General features: G+C 44.9%; 1 protein-coding gene across 2 annotated transcripts in view; it reads left to right on the top strand.

The window, feature by feature from the left end:
* The window catches only part of crocc2 (ciliary rootlet coiled-coil, rootletin family member 2), a 243961-nt gene that overhangs the window by 205012 nt on the left and 13985 nt on the right, over window positions 1-24964 (top strand). The window contains exons 27-35 of one of the 2 annotated variants that reach the window (XM_036983122.1): window positions 4172-4354; window positions 6752-6968; window positions 7137-7270; window positions 7564-7684; window positions 8406-8569; window positions 9619-9812; window positions 11047-11152; window positions 15151-15291; window positions 24467-24616. In XM_036983122.1, coding sequence (XP_036839017.1) covers window positions 4172-4354; window positions 6752-6968; window positions 7137-7270; window positions 7564-7684; window positions 8406-8569; window positions 9619-9812; window positions 11047-11152; window positions 15151-15291; window positions 24467-24616 — 1410 coding nt within the window. The remainder of the gene's footprint in view (window positions 1-4171; window positions 4355-6751; window positions 6969-7136; window positions 7271-7563; window positions 7685-8405; window positions 8570-9618; window positions 9813-11046; window positions 11153-15150; window positions 15292-24466; window positions 24617-24964) is intronic. The other variant, XM_036983156.1, reaches the window with a different exon arrangement.

The following is a 24964-nucleotide window of genomic DNA, read 5'->3' as shown; positions in this document are numbered from 1 at the left end:
AGTGGGACAAAAACAACAACACATAAACAAACGTACAGTCAATAACACAATAAAAAAGAAAAATAGAAAGATCTATGTACAGTGTGTGCAAATGTAGAAGAGTAGGGAGGTAAGGCAATAAACAGGCCATGGAGGTTAAAATAATTACAATTTAGCATTAACACTGGAGTGATGGATGTGCGGATTATGTTGTGCAAGTAGAGATACTGGGGTGCAAAAGAGCAAGAGGGTAAGTAATAATATGGGGATGAGGTAGTCTGGTGTGCTATTTACAGATGGACTGTGTCCAGGTATAGTGATCGGTAAGATGCTCTGACAGCTGATGCTTAAAGTTAGAGATGGAGATATAAGACTCCAGCTTCAGAGATGTTTGCAATTTGTTCCAGTCATTGGCAGCAGAGAACTGGAAGGAAAGGCTGCCAAAGGAAATGTTGGCTTTGGGGATGACCAGTGAGATATGCCTGCTGGAGCGCGTGCAATGGGTGGGTGTTGCTATGTTGACAAGTGAGCTGAGATAAGGCAGGGCTTTACCTTGCAAAGACTTATAGATGACCTGGAGCCAGTGGTTTTGGCGATGAATATGAAGCGAGGGCCAGCCAACGAGAGCATACAGGTCGCAGGGATGGGTAGTATATGGGGCTTTGGTGACAAAACTGACGGCACTGTGATAGACTACATCCAGTTTGCTGAGTAGAATGTTGGAGTCTATTTTGTAAAAGACATCGCCGAAGTCAAGGATCGGTAGGATAGTCAGTTTTACGAGGGTATGTTTGGCGGCATGGGTGAAGGAGGCTTTGTTGCAAAATAGGAAGCAGATTCTAGATTTAATTTTAGATTGGTGATGCTTAATGTGAGTCTGGAAGGAGAGTTTACAGTCTAACCAGACACTACAACCTGTAGTTGTCCACATATTCTAAGTCAGAACCGCCCAGAGTAGTGATGCTAGACAGGCAGGCGGATGTGGGCAGCAATCGGTTGAAGAGCATTTAGCAGATTAACACTGGAGTGAAATATGTGCAGATGATGTTGTAAGGGTAAGTAATAATATGGGGATGAGGTTGTTGGATGGGCTATTTACAGATGGGCTGTGTACAGATGCTTAATGTGAGTCTGGAAGGAAAGTTTACAGTCTAACCAGACACATAGGTATTTATAGTTGTCCACATATTCTAAGTCAGAACCGTCTAGAGTAGTGATGCTGGACGGGCGGGCAGGTGCAGGGAGCGATCGGTTGAAGAGCATGAACTTAGTTTTACTAGCGCTTAAGAGCAGTTGGAGGCCATGGACGAAGTATTGTATGGCGTTGAAGCTCGTTTTGAGGTTTGTTAGCACAGTGTCCAAAGATGTGCCAAATGTATACAGAATGGAGTCATCTGCGTAGAGGTGGATCAGAGAATCACCAGCAGCAATTGACTGGCAATTGACTGGTGGTGATTGGTATAGAATGCGGTGATTGGTATAGATTGCGGTGATGATTGGTATAGAATGTGGTGATTGGTATAGAATGCGGTGATTGGTATAGAATGTGGTGATTGGTATAGATTGTGGTGATTGGTATAGAATGCGGTGATTGGTATAGAATGTGGTGATTGGTATAGAATGCGGTGATTGGTATAGAATGCGGTGATTGGTATAGAATGTGGTGATTGGTATAGAATGCGCTGATTGGTATAGAATGTGGTGATTGGTACAGAATGCGGTGATTGGTATAGAATGCGGTGATTGGTATAGAATGCAGTGATTGGTATAGAATGCGGTGATTGGTATAGAATGCGGTGATTGGTATAGAATGCGGTGATTGGTACAGAATGCGGTGATTGGTATAGAATGTGGTGATTGGTATAGAATGCGGTGATTGGTATAGAATGCGGTGATTGGTATAGAATGCGGTGATTGGTATAGAATGCGGTGATTGGTATAGAATGCGGTGATTGGTATAGAATGCGGTGATGATTGGTATAGAATGTGGTGATTGGTATAGAATGCGGTGATTGGTATAGATTGCGGTGATGATTGGTATAGAATGTGGTGATTGGTATAGAATGCGGCGATTGGTATAGAATGCGGTGATTGGTATAGAATGTGGTGATTGGTATAGAATGCGGTGATTGGTATAGAATGTGGTGATGATTGGTATAGAATGCGGTGATTGGTATAGAATGCGATGATTGGTATAGAATGTGGTGATTGGTATAGAATGTGGTGATTGGTATAGAATGTGGTGATTGGTATAGAATGTGGTGATTGGTATAGAATGCGGTGATTGGTATAGAATGTGGTGATGATTGGTATAGAATGCGGCGATTGGTATAGAATGCGGTGATTGGTATAGAATGCGGTGATTGGTATAGAATGCGGTGGTGATTGGTATAGAATGCGGTGATTGGTATAGAATGCGGTGATTGGTATAGAATGTGGTGATGATTGGTATAGATTGTTTTCCTCATCAATCTATTTAATCGTAACAAGTTGAGGAAAAAGTTGAGGTTCCACATTCACAGTATGAAAAATAAAACGCAAATATATATTAAGTATTCAAGTCAATACATGTTGACCTTTGACAGCGATTACAACTGTGAGTGTTTCTAGGTTAGTCTCTAAGAGCTTTCGACACCTGGATTGTGCAACATTTGACCATTATTCTTTTCAAAATTATTCAAGATTTGTGAAATTGGTTGTTGATTATTGCTAGACAACTATTTTCATGTCTAGCCATAGATTTTCACGTAGATTTAAGTCAAAACAGTAACTCTGTCACTCAGGAACATTCACTGTCTTCTTGGTAAGCAACTCCAGTGTAGATTTGGCTTTGGTTTTTAGGTTATTGTCCTGCTGAAAGATAAATTCATCTCCCAGTGTCTATTGGAAAGCAGACTGAACCAGGTTTTCCTCTGGGATGTTGCCTGTACTTATCTCCATTCTGTTTAATTTTTTATCCTGAAAAAAACTCCCCGGTCCTTAAGGATTACAAGCATACCCATAACACGATGCAGCCACCACTATGCTTGAAAATATGGAGAGTGGTACTCAGTAATGTGATGTATTGGATTTGCCCCAAACACAAATCAGGATAATTACTTTTTTACTTTTGCAGTATTACTTTAGTGCCTTTTGCAATATTTTTTATTCTGTACAAACTTACTTCTTTTCACTCTGACATTTAGGTTAGTTTTGTGGAGTAACTAAAATGTTGTTGATTCATCCTCAGTTTTCTCCCATCACAGCTATTGTCAGTGGGTGCAGATTGGGTGCAGAGATGTAGCAGAGTCAGGCGCAGGACACAGGTTTGAGCAACACAACTGAGTTTACTCAACAAAAAATCCAAGCAATATACCAAATAGGAAAATACATGCAAACTAACACCTACAACAACCACTAAGAAACGAACAATCGCGACCAGAACAGAAATGTATGCCAGAGGGTTAAATAAGGAACATGATATGGGAATTGAAACCAGGTGTGTGTAATACAGACAAAACAACACGAAACTGAAACATGGATCGGTGGTGACTAGAAAGCCGGTGACGTCGACCGCCGAACACCACCCGAACAAGGAGAAGGGCCGACTTTCAAACTATGTAACTGTTTTAAAGTCACCCTGAGCAGTTTCCTTCCTCTCCGGCAACTGAGTTAGGAAGGACTCCTGTGTATTTGTATTGGGTGTATTGATACACCATCCAAAGTGTAATTTCTAATTTCACAGATGGATTTTCAATGTCTGCTTTTTTTTTTGTTGCATTAGGTGTTCTTTGCAAGGACTTGGAAAACCTCTGGGCTGAATAATTTTGCACGCCCAATTTTTCAGTTTTTGATTTGTTAAAAAAGTTTGAAATATCCAATAAATGTCGTTCCACTTCATGATTGTGTCCCACTTGTTGTTGATTCTTCACAAAAAAATACAGTTTTATATCTTTATGTTTGAAGCCTGAAATGTGGCAAAAGGTCGCAAAGTTCAAGGGGGCCGAATACTTTCGCAAGGCACTGTATAATGTTAAATACTATTATTTAGGCTTGCCATGAGAACCTGGTAGAATAGTTATTGACTTATTTCAGTTTTTTTCAGCTTTTCATTCGTAGTTATAAAAGGTATATAAAGTGCATTTAGAAAATGTCTTAAAATCCTCCCCATAATGCCCCTCTCTTCTCTCTATTTCCCGTATCTCTCCATCAGGCTTCCGGGCTGCAGCGTCGTATTGTGGAGCTGGAGGACACGGAGCGTCAGATGAGGGAAGTGCTAGCGGAGAGGGAGGCGGGGCTTCAACAGAGTCTCCTCCTCCACTGCGAAGAGACCTCAAAATTAGTGGTGGCACTAGAGGAGCAGTCTACTCAGGTAAAGACACGTATTACTGACACGGTGAGTTAGCATTTCCCATAGGAATACATGTCACACTTAGCCATCATGCTAACTATGGTGGCGGTTGTATACTAGATAGCTAGTAGATACACAGATGAAGAACAACAGCATTAGCCAAGTATCTGCACATGTGCAGAGGGGTTTTCCCCCCACTCTAACCACGTTATATTCCTCACTACGATGGTATCCATGAACTCGCCATCATTGGGTTTATTGGCAAGTGTCTGTTTTGTTACTTTCAATGAAATATGACATACCTATCCACACGTTTGGCTAGTTCTTTGGTCTATACTAGTTCCCTGGTCTATACTAGTTCTCTGGTCTATACTAGTTCTCTGGTCTATGCTAGTTCTCTGGTCAATACTAGTTCTTTGGTCTATACTAGTTCCCTGGTCTATACTAGTTCTCTGGTCTATACTAGTTCTCTGGTCTATACTAGTTCTCTGGTCTATGCTAGTTCTCTGGTCTATACTAGTTCTCTGGTCTATACTAGTTCTCTGGTCTATACTAGTTCTCTGGTCTATACTAGTTCTCTGGTCTATGCTAGTTCTCTGGTATATGCTAGTTCTCTGGTCTATACTAGTTCTCTGGTCTATACTAGTTCTCTGGTCTATACTAGTTCTCTGGTCTATACTAGTTCTCTGGTCTATACTAGTTCTCTGGTCTATGCTAGTTCTCTGATCTATGCTAGTTCTCTGGTCTATACTAGTTCTCTGGTCTATACTAGTTCTCTGGTCTATACTAGTTCTCTGGTCTATGCTAGTTCTCTGGTCTATACTAGTTCTCTGGTCTATACTAGTTCTCTGGTCTATACTAGTTCTCTGGTCTATACTAGTTCTCTGGTCTATACTAGTTCTCTGGTATATGCTAGTTCTCTGGTCTATACTAGTTCCCTGGTCTATACTAGTTCCCTGGTCTATACTAGTTATCTGGTCTATGCTAGTTCTCTGGTCTATACTAGTTCTCTGGTCTATACTAGTTCTCTGGTCTATACTAGTTCTCTGGTCTATGCTAGTTCTCTGGTCTATGCTAGTTCTCTGGTCTATACTAGTTCTCTGGTCTATACTAGTTCTCTGGTCTATACTAGTTCTCTGGTCTATACTAGTTCTCTGGTCTATACTAGTTCTCTGGTCTATGCTAGTTCTCTGGTCTCTGCTAGTTCTCTGGTCTATACTAGTTCTCTGGTCTATACTAGTTCTCTGGTCTATGCTAGTTCTCTGGTCTATGCTAGTTATCTGGTCTATGCTAGTTCTCTGGTCTATGCTAGTTCTCTGGTCTATGCTAGTTCTCTGGTCTATGCTAGTTCTCTGGTCTATACTAGTTCTCTGGTCTATGCTAGTTCTCTGGTCTATGCTAGTTCTCTGGTCTATGCTAGTTCTCTGGTCTATGCTAGTTCTCTGGTCTATGCTATAGTTCTCTGGTCTATACTAGTTATCTGGTCTATACTAGTTCTCTGGTCTATACTAGTTCTCTGGTCTATGCTAGTTCTCTGGTCTATGCTAGTTCTCTGGTCTATAATAGTTCTCTGGTCTATACTAGTTCTCTGGTCTATACTAGTTCTCTGGTCTATACTAGTTCTCTGGTCTATGCTTGTTCTCTGGTCTATGCTAGTTCTCTGGTCTATACTAGTTCTCTGGTCTATACTAGTTCTCTGGTCTATGCTAGTTCTCTGGTCTATGCTAGTTCTCTGGTCTATACTAGTTCTCTGGTCTATACTAGTTCTCTGGTCTATGCTAGTTCTCTGGTCTATACTAGTTCTCTGGTCTATACTAGTTCTCTGGTCTATACTAGTTCTCTGGTCTATACTAGTTCTCTGGTCTATGCTAGTTCTCTGGTCTATGCTAGTTCTCTGGTCTATACTAGTTCTCTGGTCTATACGAGTTCTCTGGTCTATGCTAGTTCTCTGGTCTATGCTAGTTCTCTGGTCTATACTAGTTCTCTGGTCTATACTAGTTCTCTGGTCTATACTAGTTCTCTGGTCTATACTAGTTCTCTGGTCTATGCTAGTTCTCTGGTCTATGCTAGTTCTCTGGTCTATGCTAGTTCTCTGGTCTATACTAGTTCTCTGGTCTATACTAGTTCTCTGGTCTATGCTAGTTCTCTGGTCTATGCTAGTTCTCTGGTCTATACTAGTTCTCTGGTCTATACTAGTTCTCTGGTCTATGCTAGTTCTCTGGTCTATACTAGTTCTCTGGTCTATACTAGTTCTCTGGTCTATACTAGTTCTCTGGTCTATGCTAGTTCTCTGGTCTATACTAGTTCTCTGGTCTATACTAGTTCTCTGGTCTCGCCCATCAACCCACAGCAACTGGTCTCTAACAGACCACAATGCAACACTTTGTTGTGTGACCGCCAATGCTAACCACAGAGCCATCGTGGTTCCCAACCTTTCCCCAGTTAAGGGAGCTCACCCTGCGTGTTAGCCTAGCAGAGGGCCGTGCTCAGGGGCTGGAGGAGCAGCTAGGACACGGGGAAGCCCAACGCAGAGAGCTGGAGCACAGGCTGGTCGGGCTGACCTCTGCCCTGAGACGAACCCTCGGGATAGGACGCTCACAGACCCCTGGGTCCAGAGGAAGAAGCCCCTCCCCCTGGAGAAGTCGCTCACCTGTGAAGGGTATGATGGTCACTCACTAATGCCGTAGAACGGACCGCCACTCTTTGTAATGACTGATAAGGACAGTGATTCTGGTGTTAAGCTAACATAACATAAAATAATAATAATGTAAAACAATTAAATAAATCAGTGTCTCAGTGAGTTGGCGTGCATCTCTAAATGTAATAGGTGAAACCAGCACATCCCCGGGAGGTCCTGTGTCCTTCCCATCCTGTAGTGACGAGGGGGAGCTGGATGTGGACGCGGTGCAGAGAGCCCTCAGGGACTTCCACCAGGAACTCAAAGACACCAAGAGACACAGGGTACTGTAACACTCAGTCCTTTTAAAGCGGGAGCTAAACACAGAAGATGTCCTCAGTACTGGTAGATTATTGTCCAGTCCCTCCACGATTACGCGATCGCAATTTTCTTTTTTTATTTATTTACAGCTAAATCAACAATCCCTGCATATTATGCAAATTTGACCCAATCGTTTCCGCATAAATCATCGCAATATTATCGCATAAATAATTTCATAGAATCATCGGCTCCTTTTGAATCTGCGTCGTGATCATGTCGTTATGAGTGACTGACGGTCGGTTCCTCTCCCCTGCAGGATGAAGCTAAGGCCCGAGTGACCAGTCTAACCCGGCAGGTGGCCGAGCTACAGACCAGCCAGGACAAGTCAGGCACTAGGCTGCAACAGTTGACCAAAGCCCTGAAGGGCCTGGAGGAGGGTGAGAGAGCAAGGCATGATACGGTACACATTTTGAGGACTGAATAGTACTGTGTTTCAGTTCAAGTTGAAGTATATTTCCATCCACACATAGCAGTCAATACAAACTGAAATCCAATGAGCAAACCAATGGCATGGGAGTATCTAAATAGATGCTCAGATATTGTAAAAAAGGAGACTTTAATTGCATTGTGTAGTGGGTCGTCTCTGTCTGTTGTCCAGGGAAGGGAGAGCCTGTATGGGCCTCGAATCTCTCTGTCTGTTGGCCAGGGAAGGGAGAGCCTGTACGGGGCTCAGATCTCTCTCTCTGTCTGTTGTCCAGGGAAGAGAGAGCCTGTATGGACCTCGGATCTCTATGTCTGTGTGTTGTCCAGGGAAGGGAGAGCCTGTATGGGCCTCGGATCTCTATGTCTGTGTGTTGTCCAGGGAAGAGAGAGGCTGTATGGGCCTCGAATCTCTCTGTCTGTTGGCCAGGGAAGAGAGAGGCTGTATGGGGCTCAGATCTCTATGTCTGTTGTCCAGGGAAGGGAGAGGCTGTGCGGGGCTCAGATCTCTCTGTCTGTGTGTTGTCCAGGGAAGGGAGAGCTTGCATGGGCCTCGAATCTCTCTGTCTGTTGGCCAGGGAAGGGAGAGCCTGTATGGGCCTCGGATCTCTCTGTCTGTTGTCCAGGGAACGGAGAGGCTGTACGGGGCTCAGATCTTTCTGTCTGTGTGTTTTCCAGGGAAGAGAGAGGTGTCGGAGCAGCTGTACGGGGCTCAGACCTCCCTCTCCCTGCAGGAGGAAGTGACACGGCGAGGGGACAGGGACAGGAAGAGCCTGGCAGAGGAAGTAGTTAAACTCAAGACTAGTCTGCAGACCTCTGAAGCTAATAGTAGGACACTGCAGGTACTGTTAACTACCCTGGCTGAAAGTCATCCAACCTTACGCTGTTTCATGTTGACTGAGCAGGGATGGAGGTCTGGGGACACAACGTGACAAATCTTACAGTTCATTGATTGATTGATTGATTGATTGATTGATTGATTGATTGGCTGAATTTGTGATTTGATTGATTGGCTGACTGATGGACTGACTGACTATTGATTGACTAAACTGACTGAGTGTTGACTGACTGACTGACTGAGTGTTGACTGACTGACTGACTGAGTGTTGACTGACTGACTGACTGAGTGTTGACTGACTGACTGACTGAGTGTTGACTGACTGACTGATTGGCTGGCTGACTGACTGACTGACTGATTGGCTGGCTGACTGACTGACTGATTGGCTGGCTGACTGACTGACTGACTGACTATTGACTGACTAAACTGACTGAGTGTTGACAGACTGACTAAACTGACTGAGTGTTGACGGACTAAACTGACTGAGTGTTGACGGACTGACTAAACTGACTGAGTGTTGACAGACTAAACTGACTGAGTGTTGACGGACTGACTAAACTGACTGAGTGTTGGCGGACTGACTGAGCGTTGACGGACTGACTGAGCGTTGACGGACTGACTGAGTGTTGACTGACTGACTGAGTGTTGACTGACTGACTGAGTGTTGACTGACTGACTGAGTGTTGACTGACTGACTGAGTGTTGACTGACTGACTGAGTGCTGACGGACTGACTGAGTGTTGACTGACTGACGGACTGAGTGTTGACTGACTGACTGAGTGTTGACTGACTGACTGAGTGTTGACTGACTGACTGACTGACTGACTGAGTGTTGACTGACTTACTGAGTGTTGACTGACTGACTGACTGAGTGTTGGCTGACTGACTGATTGGCTGGCTGGCTGGCTGGCTGACTGACTGATTGGCTGGCTGGCTGGCTGGCTGGCTGGCTGGCTGACTGACTGATTGGCTAGCTGACTGACTGACTGATTGGCTGGCTGACTGACTGACTGATTGGCTGGCTGGCTGGCTGACTAACTGACTGAGTTCCAGGAGAAGCTGGATCGTTCCCGGGCCGCGGAGGCTCGCTGTGAGGGGGAGCGTCGGAGGCTGAAGGAGGCCCTGGAGACAGCGGAAAGCCGGGCATCACGTCTGGAGCTCACCCAGAGGACCCTAGAGGGAGAGCTGGAACGGGCACAGCGGAGGGCAGCCGAACTGGAAGGAGAGGTGGCAGCCCTGGGGGAGAGGTAATTTGTTTCCTGTATTTATAATCTGGTGTTTATATTATTGTTACGTGATAGTTATCGCTATCAGGGAAGCCTTATCCAGCCAAAACAAGAGGACCACGATGGAAATAATAAATCCTCCTAAACGTCAAGTCTGTTAAAACATCAGGGGACTTTGAGCGGTTGTGAATCAGTTTCCGATTGATATTTCTGTGTACAGCACGCTCTGTGAACGGCGCAACATCAATTGCTTTACACTCCCTAAAAGCGCTGGTTGTCCACATTCATATACACTATTGCAAAGCACAGCTGTGAGACTCACAGACACAGGAAATCGTTAATTTGCATAGGAAGCGACATGTCACATTTTCTGGCCTATCCAGACAATGGAAGGATTTCCTGTGCCTGTGAAATGAGAGAGTCTAGCAAATGCAACAATAGTAGTTTCAACTGCTTTGCTTTATCTTGGCCAGGTCGCAATTGTAAATGAGAACTTGTTCTCAACTTGCCTACCTGGTTAAATAAAGGTGAAATAAAATAAATAAATAAAATCTCACTGCGATGTTCTCGGATGGATTTAGAGTTCTCAACATGAAAAACAAAAAGTACATTTAATGAAAAATTTTAGATTTGAAACAAGACCACTTTGTCTTGGTCAAAGATGGACGAGTCCTGGACACATTTGAATGGTGTTTCTGCGTCTCTCAGAGGACGTTTAGCAGAAAGGTCTCTGTCATCAGTTATATGAAATGGTGTCAGTATCAGACTGTCACTAAGTTTGTTCATGTTTATTTTACAGGTATAAGAAAGGTAAATTATTATAATAAGTTGTTTTGATTGTCACTATATTTATAAAGCATTTTTAGTTATTTCGATGCCTTTTCTCCCCAGCCTTTTCTCCCCATACTTTTGTTAAATAGGAACTACATCATATATGATATTTAATATTTTCATAATATTTGTACGATGTACTAGAGCTTATGGCCTCAGAAGTGAGTACACCTCAACAATGTATAATTATTTCTACCAGAAAGTTGTGTTCTAGAACTGTCTAAAACTATCCACTATTATTTCTAATTGTTTATATGGCCATCAAATGAAAAATATATTATTTTTGGGGTCTGTCTATTTAGGGGGAAATCTACATTAAATGTTTTTTTGTTGTTTGTTATGTTCAATCATTTTAAATGCATTGTATCATAAATGGGTTGTTGAATTGTGTTTTTTTTAATTGTCAAATCAATCCAATGAAAAGGCTAGCAGAGCTGAGGAGAGAGCTGGGGGTGACTGAGGACCGGGCGGCTGGGCTGAGGGTGAACGAGGAGCGGCTGGCTACGGCCCTGGCCTGGGCTGAGCTCCAGGTATGTACTGAACTGGACGGGGCTGAGCTCCAGGTATGTACTGTACTGGACTGGGCTGAGCTCCAGGTATGTACTGTACTGGACTGGGCTGAGCTCCAGGTATGTACTGTACTGGACTGGTCTGAGCTCCAGGTATGTACTGTACTGGACTGGGCAGAGCTCCAGGTATGTACTGTAATGGACTGGGCTGAGCTCCAGGCATGTACTGTACTGGACTGGGCTGAGCTCCAGGTATGTACTGTACTGGACTGGGCTCCAGGTATGTACTGTACTGTACTGGGCTGAGCTCCAGGTATGTACTGTACTGGACTGGGCTGGGCTGAGCTCCAGGTATGTACTGGACTGGACTGGGCTGAGCTCCAGGTATGTACTGTACTGTACTGGGCTGAGCTCCAGGTATGTACTGTACTGGCATGGGCTGAGCTCCAGGTATGTACTGTACAGGACTGGGCTGAGCTCCAAGTATGTTCTGTACTGGCCTGGGCTGAGCTCCAGGTATGTACTGTACTGGACTGGGATGAGCTCCAGGTATGGACTGTACTGGACTGGGCTGAGCTCCAGGTATGTACTGAACTGGACTGGGCTGAGCTCCAGGTATGTACTGTACTGGACTGGGCTGCATGTATGTACTGTACTGGCCTGGGCTGAGCTCCAGGTATGAACTGTACTGGACTGGGCTGAGCTCCAGGTATGTACTGTACTGGACTGGGCTGAGCTCCAGGTATGTACTGTACTGTACTGGGCTGAGCTCCAGATATGTACTGTACTGGACTGGGCTGAGCTCCAGGTATGTACTGTACTGGACTGGGCTGAGCTCCAGGTATGTACTGTACTGGCCTGGGCTGAGCTCCAGGTATGTACTGAACTGGACTGGGCTGAGCTCCAGGTATGTACTGTACTGGGCTGAGCTCCAGGTATTTACTGTACTGGACTGGGCTGAGCTCCAGGTATGTACTGTACTGGCCTGGGCTGAGCACCAGGTATGTACTGTACTGGACTGGGCTGAGCTCCAGGTATGTACTGCACTGGACTGGGATGAGCTCTAGGTATGTACTGGACTGGACTGGGCTGAGCTCCAGGTATGTACTGTACTGGACTGGGCTGAGCTCCAGGTATGTACTGTACTGGACAGGGCTGAGCTCCGGGTATGTACTGTACTGGACTGGACTGGGCTCCAGGTATGTACTGTACTTGACTGGGCTGAGCTCCAGGTATGTACTGTACTGGACTGGGCTGAGCTCCAGGTATGTACTGTACTGGACTAGGCTGAGCTCCAGGTATGTACTGTATTTGACTGGGATGATCTCCAGGTATGTACTGTACTGGACTAGGCTAAGCTCCAGGTATGTACTGTACTGTGCTGAGCTCCAGGTATGTACTGTACTGGACTGGGCTGAGCTCCAGGTATGTACTGTACTGGACTGGGCTGAGCTCCAGGTATGTACTGAACTGGACTGGCCTGAGTTCCAGGTATGTACTGTACTGGACTGGGCTCCAGGTATGTACTGTACTGACCTGGGCTGAGCTCCAGGTATGTACTGTACTGGACTGGGCTGAGCTCCAGGTATGTACTGTACTGGACTGGGCTGAGCTCCAGGTATGTACTGTACTGTACTGGGCTGAGCTCCAGGTATGTACTGTACTGGACTGGGCTGAGCTCCAGGTTTGTACTGTACTGGCCTGGGCTGAGCTCCAGGTATGTACTGTACTGGACTGGGCTGAGCTTCAGGTATGTACTGTACTGGACTGGGCTGAGCTCCGGGTATGTACTGTACTGTACTGGGCTGAGCTCCAGGTATGTACTGTACTGGACTGGGCTGAGCTCCAGGTATGTACTGTACTGGACTGGGCTGAGCTCCAGGTATGTACTGTACTGGATTGGGCTGAACTCCAGGTATGTACTGTACAGGACTGGGCTGAGCTCCAGGTATGTACTGTACTGGCCTGGGCTGAGCTCCGGGTATGTACTGTAATGGACTGGGCTGAGCTCCATGTATATACTGTACTGGACTGGGCTGAGCTCCAGGTATGTACTGTCCTGGACTGGTCTGAGCTCCAGGTATGTACTGTACTGGACTGGGCTGAGCTCCAGGTATGTACTGAACTGGACTGGGCTGAGCTCCAGGTATGTACTGTACTGGACTGGGCTCCAGGTATGTTCTGTACTGGCCTGGGCTGAGCTCCAGGTATGTACTGTACTGTACTGGGCTGAGCTCCAGGTATGTACTGTACTGGACTGGGCTGAGCTCCAGGTATGTACTGTACTGGACTGGGCTGAGCTGCAGGTATGTACTGTACTGGCCTGGGCTGAGCTCCAGGTATGTACTGTACTGGACTGGGCTGAGCTCCAGGTATGTACTGTACTGGACTGGGCTGAGCTCCAGGTATGTACTGTACTGGACTGGGCTGAGCTCCAGGTATGTACTTTACTGGACTGGGCTGAGCTCCAGGTATGTACTGTACTGTACTGGGCTGAGCTCCAGGTATGTACTGTACTGGCCTGGGCTGAGCACCAGGTATGTACTGTATTGGACTGGGCTGAGCTCCAGGTATGTACTGTACTGGACTGGGCTGAGCTCCAGGTATGTACTGTACTGGACTGGACTGAGCTCCAGGTATGTACTGTACTGGACTGGGCTGAGCTCCAGGTATGTACTGGACTGGACTGGTCTCCAGGTATGAACTGTACTGGACTGGACTAGGCTGAGCTCCAGGTATGTACTGTACTGGACTAGGCTGAGCTCCAGGTATGTACTGTACTGGACTGGGCTGAGCTCCAGGTATGTACTGTACTGGACTAGGCTGAGCTCCAGGTATGTACTGTACTGGACTGGGCTGAGCTCCAGGTATGTACTGTACTGGACTGGCCTGAGCTCCATGTATGTACTGTACTGGACTGGGCTGAGCTCCAGGTATGTACTGTACTGTACTGGGCTGTACTGGACTGGGCATATGTTCTGCTTCTGTTAGTTTCCCATTTAAGGAGCATTATAACATTTTACAGCAGTGGGTTAAATCAGGGTCACACAGAGTGTTTCTTGGTAGTCCTTAAACAAACTATTTTGAAACCAAAGTATCCACCTCACACACATGTTTATGGGCTTAAAAGAAGACACCTGTACCATGTCAGATATAGTACAGAAGACAGTATCACAGAAGACTGAATTATAACAAAATTTTTTGACATAGAAACACCCGGATTTAATTATGTATTCAAAATTGTAATAACATTCCACCCATGAGACCACTAGAGGGCGCTTTGGTCGTTTGACTGCAGGAAAAGCACCACTGTGGAAATAAGCAAATTCACTTTGTTGTGTTATCCTTGTTCGTTAGTAAATGATTCCACCCACCCACCAATCCCTCCTGCCCAACCTCTCTACACCCCTCCCTCCCTCCTCCTCCTCCCTTATTCTCTCCCTCATTCCTCCCACCCACCTCGCCCTCCCTTCATCCATAAACCCCTCCCTCCACCCACTCATCCCTCCCTCCCTCCCTCCACCCACTCATCCCTCCCTCCCTCCCTCCACCCACTCATCCCTCCCTCCCTCCCTCTCTCCATCCACCCACCCATCCCTCCCTCCACCCATCCCTCCCTCCCTCCATCCATCCACCCACCCACCCATCCCTCCCTCCACCCATCCCTCCCTCCCTCCCTCCCTCCATAAACCCCTCCCTCCACCCACTCATCCCTCCCTCCACCCACTCATCCCTCCCTCCACCCACCCATCCCTCCCTCCCTCCACCCACTCATCCCTCCCTCCCTCCATCCACCCACCCATCCCTCCCTCCCTCCACCCATCCATCCCTCCCTCCCTCCACCCATCCCTCCCTCCACCCACCCATCCCTCCCTCCCTCCCTCCCTCCCTCCCTCCACCCACCCACCCACCCACCCACCCACCCATCCCTCCCTCCCTCCCTCCCTCCCTCCCTCCATCCACCCACTCATCCCTCCCTCCATCCACCCACCCACCCACCCCCCCTTCCCTCTATCCAGGAGGGCCAGCTGAGAGAGCAGCTCCAGGGGTTGTCCACCTCTCTCAATGACAGTAGTGCCACTGTAGGAGCCATGCAGGAGCAGACCACCCAGCTGCAGATGGCTCTCACCGTCTCAGACCAGGACCGAAGGCTCATGCAGGTAGGGACAGTTTGAGTCCCACATGGCACCTTACTATTTCATTGTTCAACTCTTACCGTACGAGTTCCGGAGCCTTCCGGTTTTCTGTTCTACCTGGTAATTAATTACAGGTCTAAGTCAGTCCCTGATTACAGGGAAACAATGGGGAAAAAACCCACAGTGGACCTGGCTTTGAGGTCCTATATAGTGCATTGACCATATATAGTAGTGCACTCAGTGCCATTTGGGATGCCATGTCTGTCACCAAACCCCACCCACCTGCAGGTATAGTCTGTGCATGGTGGAGATGTCCTCTTTTAAATTAGTGATTTTTAACTCCAAATGAATATATCCTGGAAAGGGTTTTTAAAAACCCCTCATGGTGTATACACATTACGTATATATTTTCCAACCTAACGCGAGGCGTTTCTATTTGAAACTTCATGAAAATAAAAATGAAATCATCTTAAAACCTCCATTACTGCTGTTTGATTTACAGTTCAGAACCCTTTTCAGTTTTTATTGTATGTACCTTTGCTGCCCTTAAGGACCTAAAGGATCAGGGGTTTCGTCTCAATTGATACCCTATGTCCTATATAGTCCCATTGGGCTCTGGTGAAAAGTAGTGCACGGTGTAGGGCATAATGGTGCTATTTGGGACTCGATACCCCCAAATGGTGCGATGAGCTCATTAATTTTCCCTGAGTTCCTCAGGAGAGCCTTAAAGACCGAGGTTGAGGGCTGCTGCTTCAAGAATGCTGTGCAAACAAAAACACTGCAACTCTCTGTATAAATCTTTTATTTATTTATTTTTGCTCCGGTTTCTGTCAGCCAATAAAAAGCCACAAACTGAAAAGTCTCTGCCTTTTTTTTTAAATGTATTTTTTAGCAGGGTCGTTAGCAATATATTTCTCGGTGACAATTTAGCTCAAAGCCTAGACGTCGGATTAAAAAGGGACTAAAGTCCAAGTGACCATTGGACTTTAAAAAAAAATATATATATACAGTATTGACTTAAGTTTGTAGTTTTTATTACATTTATAATTTATCATTCTCACATTCTAATTTCTGTCCGTTAAGAACCAATGATGAGCTACCATTTTGTAGCTTTTTTGACAATGCTTTTTTTTGCCGAAACTCAGAAATCCAACAATAGGTTGGTTGCACCATGCTGCCAGTCATAAGAAGTGTATGGAACAAAACATAAGTGTCTGTGTATAGCTAGCTATATGTTGTTATTCAAGCTGAGGTTAATCGTAAAACGCAAACAGATCTTTTTGATTAGCTAGGTAGCTAACTAGTTAACGTTACGTAGCTAACTTTAGCGTGCTTGTACAAAGTCCAGCAGCTAGCCTCTGTAGCTAGCTAACACTAGTCGGCTTAAAGTTAGCTAGCTAAATAACAGGCAAATAAATGTAGCTAGCCAATGAATGCGGTTTTGTTTTGAGTAGTTAGATAGCTAGCTAGCTAACGTAATGTTATACCAGTCAGATGAGAGCTAACGTTGGCTAGGTAGTTAACCAGCATGCGAGCAAAGCTGGCAGGCTATATTTTCGAAGATACGTCTTTTTGGCATAAAGCTGAAGTCATCATGTGTACACTGCTGATCTAGACACTTGTGTGTAATTGGAGCACTAACAAATGAGCACAAATAAACTAGCGAATGTCCTTGACCTACGTCACTATACTGAGAGAGTGTCTGTTTCTAAAAGTACATATTTAGGTGTTTTTAGAGCTTAATTTTGTCTTTTGCGTTCCCTGATACTGTACAACGAGCAATGAGGAGGTGAATCACGGCTGGGGTAAGTTTCTCAAAAACAAGCCTAATCGACAACAAACAATAATCTGGACCCTTCTATAACATGCAATTTACATTACAAATAGAGATTTACTTCAGAAATAGGAACATTTTATTTTAAGGCAAAAACGAGAGTGGTTGTTCAGTGTGGAAGAACGGGTGTATAACGCAAATGTCTAGCAATCCAAAAGTTGAGTGTTTGAATCTCATCATGGACAACTGAGCATTACCAATGTTTCAACTACTTACTACTGTTTAATGACTTAGCATGTTAGCTAACCCTTCCCCTAGCCCTAACCTTAACATAACTCCTAAACACAACACTTTTAACCTCACTCCCAACCCTAACCCCCTAGCCTAGCTAGCGTTAGCTACCTAGCTGACATTAGCGTTAGAAACTTAGCTAATGTAGGTTGCAACAAATTGGATTTTGTAACATATCGTATGTTAATGCTAATTCATAACATTGTTTACTAATTGCAATTCGTAACATATCATGCAAACTGGGTGATTGACATGTAGAAATTAATACATGCCATACGAAACATAACATATCATACTAAATTGAGTGTTTTTGATCTATGTACAGAATAGTACAAAATGCTATGAGACCAGGTTGCTATGAGACCAGGTTGCTGTGAGACCAGGTTGCTATGAGACCAGGTTGCTATGAGACCAGGTTGCTATGAAACCAGGTTGCTATGAGACCAGGTTGCTATGAGACCAGGTTGCTGTGAGACCAGGTTGCTGTGAGACCAGGTTGCTGTGAGACCAGGTTGCTGTGAGACCAGGTTGCTGTGAGACCAGGTTGCTATGAGACCAGGTTGCCGTCTGCAGCAGCATGCAGTGAAAAGAAAAGGAAACGCTACACAGCTGATTCAAACAACTCATCCTCAAGCTTTGACACAGTGATTTATGGCAGACTGGCGGATAGTGGGCATGCGCCTGAAATGGAAACAACAGCTGGTTGACAGAGTGCTGGGATCCTCCCACTGGGCCATCTCTTAAGTGCTTGTTGATGTCCTCCTCCCACTGGGCCATCTCTTAAGTGCTTGTTGATGTCCTCCTCCCACTGGGCCATCTCTTAAGTGCTTGTTGATGTCCTCCTCCCACTGGGCCATCTCTTAAGTGCTTGTTGATGCCCTCCTCCCACTGGGCCATCACTTAAGTGCTTGTTGATGTCCTCCTCCCACTGGGCCATCTCTTAAGTGCTTGTTGATGTCCTCCTCCCACTGGGCCATCTCTTAAGTGCTTGTTGATGTCCTCCTTCCACTGAACCATCTCTATGGGCTTGTTGGTTTCCCTCCTCCCACTGGGCCATCTCTAAGGGCTTGTTGATGTCCTCCTCCCACTGAAAAAAATCCAACTCCTCCCACTGTGTGATGTCAGAGCAGACCACCGTTGCCCCGGGAAACATTCGGATGACTGCTTCCATATCAGCTCTCTTCTGATGCACAAAGGGCTGTCCCCTTCGTGTGTTCCAAGTCGTTTCCACCGAGGTGGATGACTACGGTGTACTCACGGTCACACCTCATCTTGACAAGAGAGAATATTCCAGAACCCTTCCATTGAAAACAGCTCATCCATATTTTGCGCTCTCTGTAGTCATCTAGCCAGTTACATTGTGTAGTCTCCCCCGTAGTCATCTAGCCAGTTACATTGTGTAGTCTCCCCCGTAGTCATCTAGCCAGTTACATTGTGTAATCTCCCCTGTAGTCATCTAGCTAGTTGCATTGTGTAGTCTCCCCTGTAGTCATCTAGCTAGTTACATTGTGTAATCTTCCCTGTAGTCATCTAGCCAGTTACATTGTGTAATCTCCCCTGTAGTCATCTAGCTAGTTACATTGTGTAATCTCCCCTGTAGTCATCTAGCTAGTTACATTGTGTAATCTTCCCTGTAGTCATCTAGCTAGTTACATTGTGTAATCTCCCCTGTAGGCATCTAGCTAGTTACATTGTGTAGTCTCCCCCGTAGGCATCTAGCTAGTTACATTGTGTAATCTCCCCTGTAGGCATCTAGCTAGTTACATTGTGTAGTCTCCCCCGTAGGCATCTAGCTAGTTACATTGTGTAGTCTCCCCCGTAGTCATCTAGCTAGTTACATTGTGTAATCTTCCCTGTAGTCATCTAGCTAGTTACATTGTGTAGTCTCCCTTGTAGTCATCTAGCCAGTTACATTGTGTAGTCTCCCCCGTAGTCATCTAGCTAGTTACATTGTTTAATCTTCCCTGTAGTCATCTAGCTAGTTACATTGTGTAATCTCCCCTGTAGTCATCTAGCCAGTTACATTGTGTAGTCTCCCCTGTAGTCATCTAGCCAGTTACATTGTGTAATCTCCCCCGTAGTCATCTAGCTAGTTACATTGTGTAATCTCCCCTGTAGTCATCTAGCTAGTTACATTGTGTAGTCTCCCCTGTAGTCATCTAGCTAGTTACATTGTGTAGTCTCCCTCGTAGTCATCTGGCTAGTTACATTGTGTAATCTTCCCTGTAGTCATCTAGCCAGTTACATTGTGTAATCTTCCCTGTAGTCATCTAGCTAGTTACATTGTGTAATCTTCCCTTTAGTCATCTAGCCAGTTACATTGTGTAATCTTCCCTGTAGTCATCTAGCTAGTTACATTGTGTAATCTCCCCTGTAGTCATCTAGCTAGTTACATTGTGTAATCACACCACAGTAAGACATTATCTCATTACATTACCTTTTCACAACACAGTAAGACATTATCCCAATACATTACCTTTTCACAACACAGTAAGACATATCAGCCCCTTGATTACAATGAAGAGCAAGACGTGTTGATCTGTTCTGGGCCAGCTGCAGCTTAACTAGGTGCTCATGTGAATTTATTTTCTTTTTCAGTTTCAGACCAATGCCTATTCTTTCTTAAAACTTAGTTTTTTTGTTTTTTTTTAATATTGTAGAATTTGGTATTTGGTATTTTATTAGGATCCACAGTAGATATTGCAAAATCAGTAGCTACTGTTCCTGGGGCTCCACACAAAACAGGAAACATAATACAGAACATTATTAGACAAGAACAACCCAAGGACAGACCTACATACATTAAATATAGGTGTTATAGGCAAAGGATATGAGTACATACTCTATATATTTAAGCAATAAGGTCCGGGCCAAATATACCACGGCTAAGGGCTGTTCTTAGGCACAACTAAAAGCATCTATCTCATCATGCCCATCTAGTGTGGAGGTGGACGGGAGAATAATAACAAGACCAGTTGATATTGCCAATCATTTTGCAGATTTTTTTTACACAGAAAATTAAATTACTAAGCAACAATGTAAACATACATTCTTCCAAACAAGCTATTGTCCAATGGATTGATAATCATATTATGAGCAATAAGATCTGCTCCACGGTGTCAGTGGAGGAGGTGTTAAACCTATTGAAGTCATTACCTGATGGTAAATCTACAGGTTATGGTCTTATGGATAATGTTTTGCTTCGCTGTGCTGCTCCCCAGATTGCAGTTCCACTGAGATACATATTTAATTGGTCACTGGGAAAACGGGATGTTTGCAAATGTATGGAAGCATGCGAAACTGTGTCCTATTCCGAAAGACTGCAAAGAACCCATTACTCCTGCCAATAGTCGACCAATTAGTCTACTCCCTTCACTCAGTAAGATATTGGAGGGTATTGTGAGTAGACAAATGTGGGAGTGTATGGAAAAAAATGATCTGATTACAGCCAATCAGCATGCTTATCGCAAAAACCATTCCACTACCACTGCATTGGTTGACATGACTGACCAGTGGCTCAATACCATGGATAATGGCAGGTTTGTGGGTGTACTATTTTTAGGTTTCAGTGCAGCATTTGATTTAGTGGATCATGAAATTATTTTGACAAAATTAATGCATTATGTTTTTAAGGAGGTAGCATTGAATTGGGTACTGTCATATCTAACTGAGAGGAAACAGTCCACCTATATCAATGGTTCATTTTCTTCCCCTAATGTGTTAAACTGTGGAATACCGCAGGGCAGCTGTCTTGGGCCACTTCTCTGCTTAACATACACCAACGACCTTCCCTATGCCTTGGTTGAAACTCAAGCTACTATATTTGCAGATGATAGTACAATTTATGCAGCAAGACAATCGGTTCAACAGGTAAAGCAAGCTTTACAAGGAGATTTGGAGAATATTAAAGAGTGGGTTTGCCAAAACAAACTTGTTTTAAACACCAAGAAAACCAAAGTTATGTTGGTCTGTTCCACTAGGAAAAAGCCAGACCAAAACAGCATGGGATACAATTAAGTAATGGAGGAGTACAAATGGAAGAAGTGGCAGAAACCAAACTACTGGGAGTGCAGCGAGACAACTGCTTATCATGGTCGTCTCAAATAACTAATCTATGTAAAAAAAAATATTAAAACAGCATGCATAATCAGAAGGATAGCTAAATATTTACCAGGGAAAATCCTTCAGCAAATAACACAGGCATTGGTTGAGAGTCAAGTGAACTATTGTTCGGTGGTCTGGGGAAATGCATCATCTAGTGAAGTTAGGAGGCTGCAGAATGCACAGAATAAAGCAGCAAGGATTGTTTTAAGGCGGAGATGTGGTTCTTCTGTTGCAGTCATGCGCAGTGTTCTCGGTTGGTCATCAATCAACAAAATAATTGAAAGAAACATGCTTATCTTATTTTATAATATACATCATTTAAAACGGCCAAGTTCTATTCAGTTGGTAAGAGACAGACATTCCGTAAATACTAGGAATAGATTGTCCACCATCTACGCGTTATCCAGACAGAAAAAAAGAAATGGGCAAAAGAACATTTAGATTTAGAACAATAAAGAAATGGAATAAATGAACTGAGCAAACTAGAAACCTTTCAATATATAAGTTTAAACATTATTTAAAAACAATTATATACTAAATATAGTATATAGAAATGTTGTGGGACTATAGTAGATGAAGAATCAATATTTTTTTTAGATTGAGTATTGATTGGGTCATTATGCTAGTGTATTGTGTATGTTGGTAATAGTTTTGTAATAGTAGTAATTGTAATGTTTGTAATAGTGTGTTATATGTGAAAGTGTGTTTTTATTATAAATGGTATTTTAATGTTAAGGACTCTTGGAAGATTAGTCCAAATGGGGACTAAAAGATACAATAATACCTAATACAATCAAATCAAAAGTTGTCATCAAGGCAAAGGGTGGCTACTTTAAAAAAAAAATCTAAAATATATTTTGATTTGTTTAACACTGTTTTGGGGTTACTACATGATTCCCATGATTCCCTTCACTATTATTCTACAATGTAGAAAATAGTGTTTTTTTTAAATAAAGAAATGCCCCTTGAATGAGTAGGTGTGTCCAAACTTTTGGATTGGTACTGTGTATCATGTGTATCATGAACAAGTGATTGGATTGGTACTGTGTATCATGTGTATCATGAACAAGTGATTGGATTGGTACTGTGTATCATGTGTATCATGAACAAGTGATTGGATTGGTACTGTGTATCATGTGTATCATGAACAAGTGATTGGATTGGTACTGTGTATCATGTGTATCATGAACAAGTGATTGGATTGGTACTGTGTATCATGTGTATCATGAACAAGTGATTGGATTGGTACTGTGTATCATGTGTATCATGAACAAGTGATTGGATTGGTACTGTGTATCATGTGTATCATGAACAAGTGATTGGATGGAGACGTTCCCATCCACGAGCATTTATCATTCAACTAACCAATTCTTCACCACATACAGGATCATCAGTGGTTAGAGTGTAGAGGCGGCAGGGTAGCCTAGTGGTTAGAGTGTAGAGGCGGCAGGGTAGCCTAGTGGTTAGAGTGTAGAGGCGGCAGGGTAGCCTAGTGGTTAGAGTGTAGAGGCGGCAGGGTAGCCTAGTGGTTAGAGCGTAGAGGTGGCAGGGTAGCCTAGTGGTTAGAGCGTAGAGGAGGCAGGGTAGCCTAGTGGTTAGAGTGTAGAGGAGGCAGGGTAGCCTAGTGGTTAGAGCGTAGAGGTGGCAGGGTAGCCTAGTGGTTAGAGTGTAGAGGCGGCAGGGTAGCCTAGTGGTTAGAGTGTAGAGGCGGCAGGGTAGCCTCGTGGTTAGATTGTAGAGGCGGCAGGGTAGCCTAGTGGTTAGAGCGTTGGTCCAGTAACTGAAAGGTTGCTGGATCAAATCCACGAGCTGACAAGGTACAAATCTGTCGTTCTGCCCCTGAACAAGGCAGTTAACCCACTGTTCCCCGGTAGGCCGTCATTGTAAAATAAGAATTTGTTCTTAACTGACTTGCTTAGTTAAATATATATATTTTTTTATAAATGTGTGAAGATACTGATCATTCAGCAACACTAGGAAGGAGTTAGCAACACTAGGAAGGAGTTAGCAACACTAGGAAGGAGTTAGCAACACTAGGAAGGAGTTAGCAGCACTAGGAAGGCGTTAGCAGCACTAGGAAGGCGTTAGCAGCACTAGGAAGGCGTTAGCAGCACTAGGGCGGAGGTAGCAGCACTAGGGCGGAGGTAGCAGCACTAGGGCGGAGGTAGCAGCACTAGGAAGGAGTTAGCAGCACTAGGAAGGAGTTAGCAGCACTAGGAAGGAGTTAGCAGCACTAGGAAGGAGGTAGCAGCACTAGGAAGGAGGTAGCAGCACTAGGAAGGAGTTAGCAGCACTAGGAAGGAGTTAGCAGCACTAGGAAGGAGTTAGCAGCACTAGGAAGGAGGTAGCAGCACTAGGAAGGAGGTAGCAGCACTAGGAAGGAGTTAGCAACACTAGGAAGGAGTTAGCAGCACTTGGAAGGCGTTAGCAGCACTGGGAAGGCGTTAGCAGCACTAGGAAGGAGTTAGCAGCACTAGGAAGGAGTTAGCCACACTAGGAAGGAGTTAGCAGCACTAGGAAGAAGGTAGCAGCACTAGGAAGGAGGTAGCAGCACTAGGAAGGAGGTAGCAGCACTAGGAAGGAGGTAGCAGCACTAGGGCGGAGGTAGCAGCACTAGGGCGGAGGTAGCAGCACTAGGGCGGAGGTAGCAGCACTAGGGCGGAGGTAGCAGCACTAGGAAGGAGGTAGCAGCACTAGGAAGGAGTTAGCAGCACTAGGAAGGAGTTAGCAGCACTAGGAAGGAGTTAGCAGCACTAGGAAGGAGGTAGCAGCACTAGGAAGGAGGTAGCAGCACTAGGAAGGAGTTAGCAGCACTAGGAAGGAGTTAGCAGCACTAGGAAGGAGTTAGCAGCACTAGGAAGGAGTTAGCAGCACTAGGAAGGAGTTAGCAGCACTAGGAATCCTGGACTTTTGGAACGTCTCTGGAATGTAGTTTAACTGGCTGGATATACTGCATGAGGCCCTGCCTAATAGTGTGTGTGTGTGTGTGTGTGTGTGTGTGTGTGTGTGTGTGTGTGTGTGTTCCTATAGGAGCGTATTGATAAGCTGCGTGAAGCCCTGTCTAACAGTAAGAGACAGAACCATTCCCTGACTGAGAGGATCCAGAGCCTCCAGAGAACACAGGAGGACACTGACCTACGGGCCTCGGAGCTGGAGAAACAGACCCGGACTCTGAAGAAGGTAAGGGGGGGGGGGTAGTAGCCAGTGTACCTGAAGGACATGAGGTGGGGGAGCTAGTGGCCAGAGGACTCTGAAGGAAGTGTGGGATGGGGGGCTAGTGGCCAGAGGACTCTCTTGGAGATGGGGGGGGCAAATGGCCAGAGGACTCCGAAGGAAGTGGGGGGGGTGGGGGGCTAGTGGCCAGAGGACTTCGAAGGAAGTCACATATTGAGAAACACATATTGATTATGACATAGAGGGACACGTGTTGATAATGACAAAGAGGGACACATGTTGATAATGACACAGAGGGACACGTTGATAATGACATAGAGGGACACTCTAAAATGTTGACGTTTTGACTGTTCC

The sequence above is a fragment of the Oncorhynchus mykiss genome, chromosome 1 (assembly GCF_013265735.2).
Source record: "Oncorhynchus mykiss isolate Arlee chromosome 1, USDA_OmykA_1.1, whole genome shotgun sequence".
Classification (NCBI taxonomy): Eukaryota; Metazoa; Chordata; class Actinopteri; order Salmoniformes; family Salmonidae; genus Oncorhynchus; species Oncorhynchus mykiss.
Note: the sequence above shows the minus strand (reverse complement) of the source record. Positions and strands in the feature narration are given on the sequence as shown.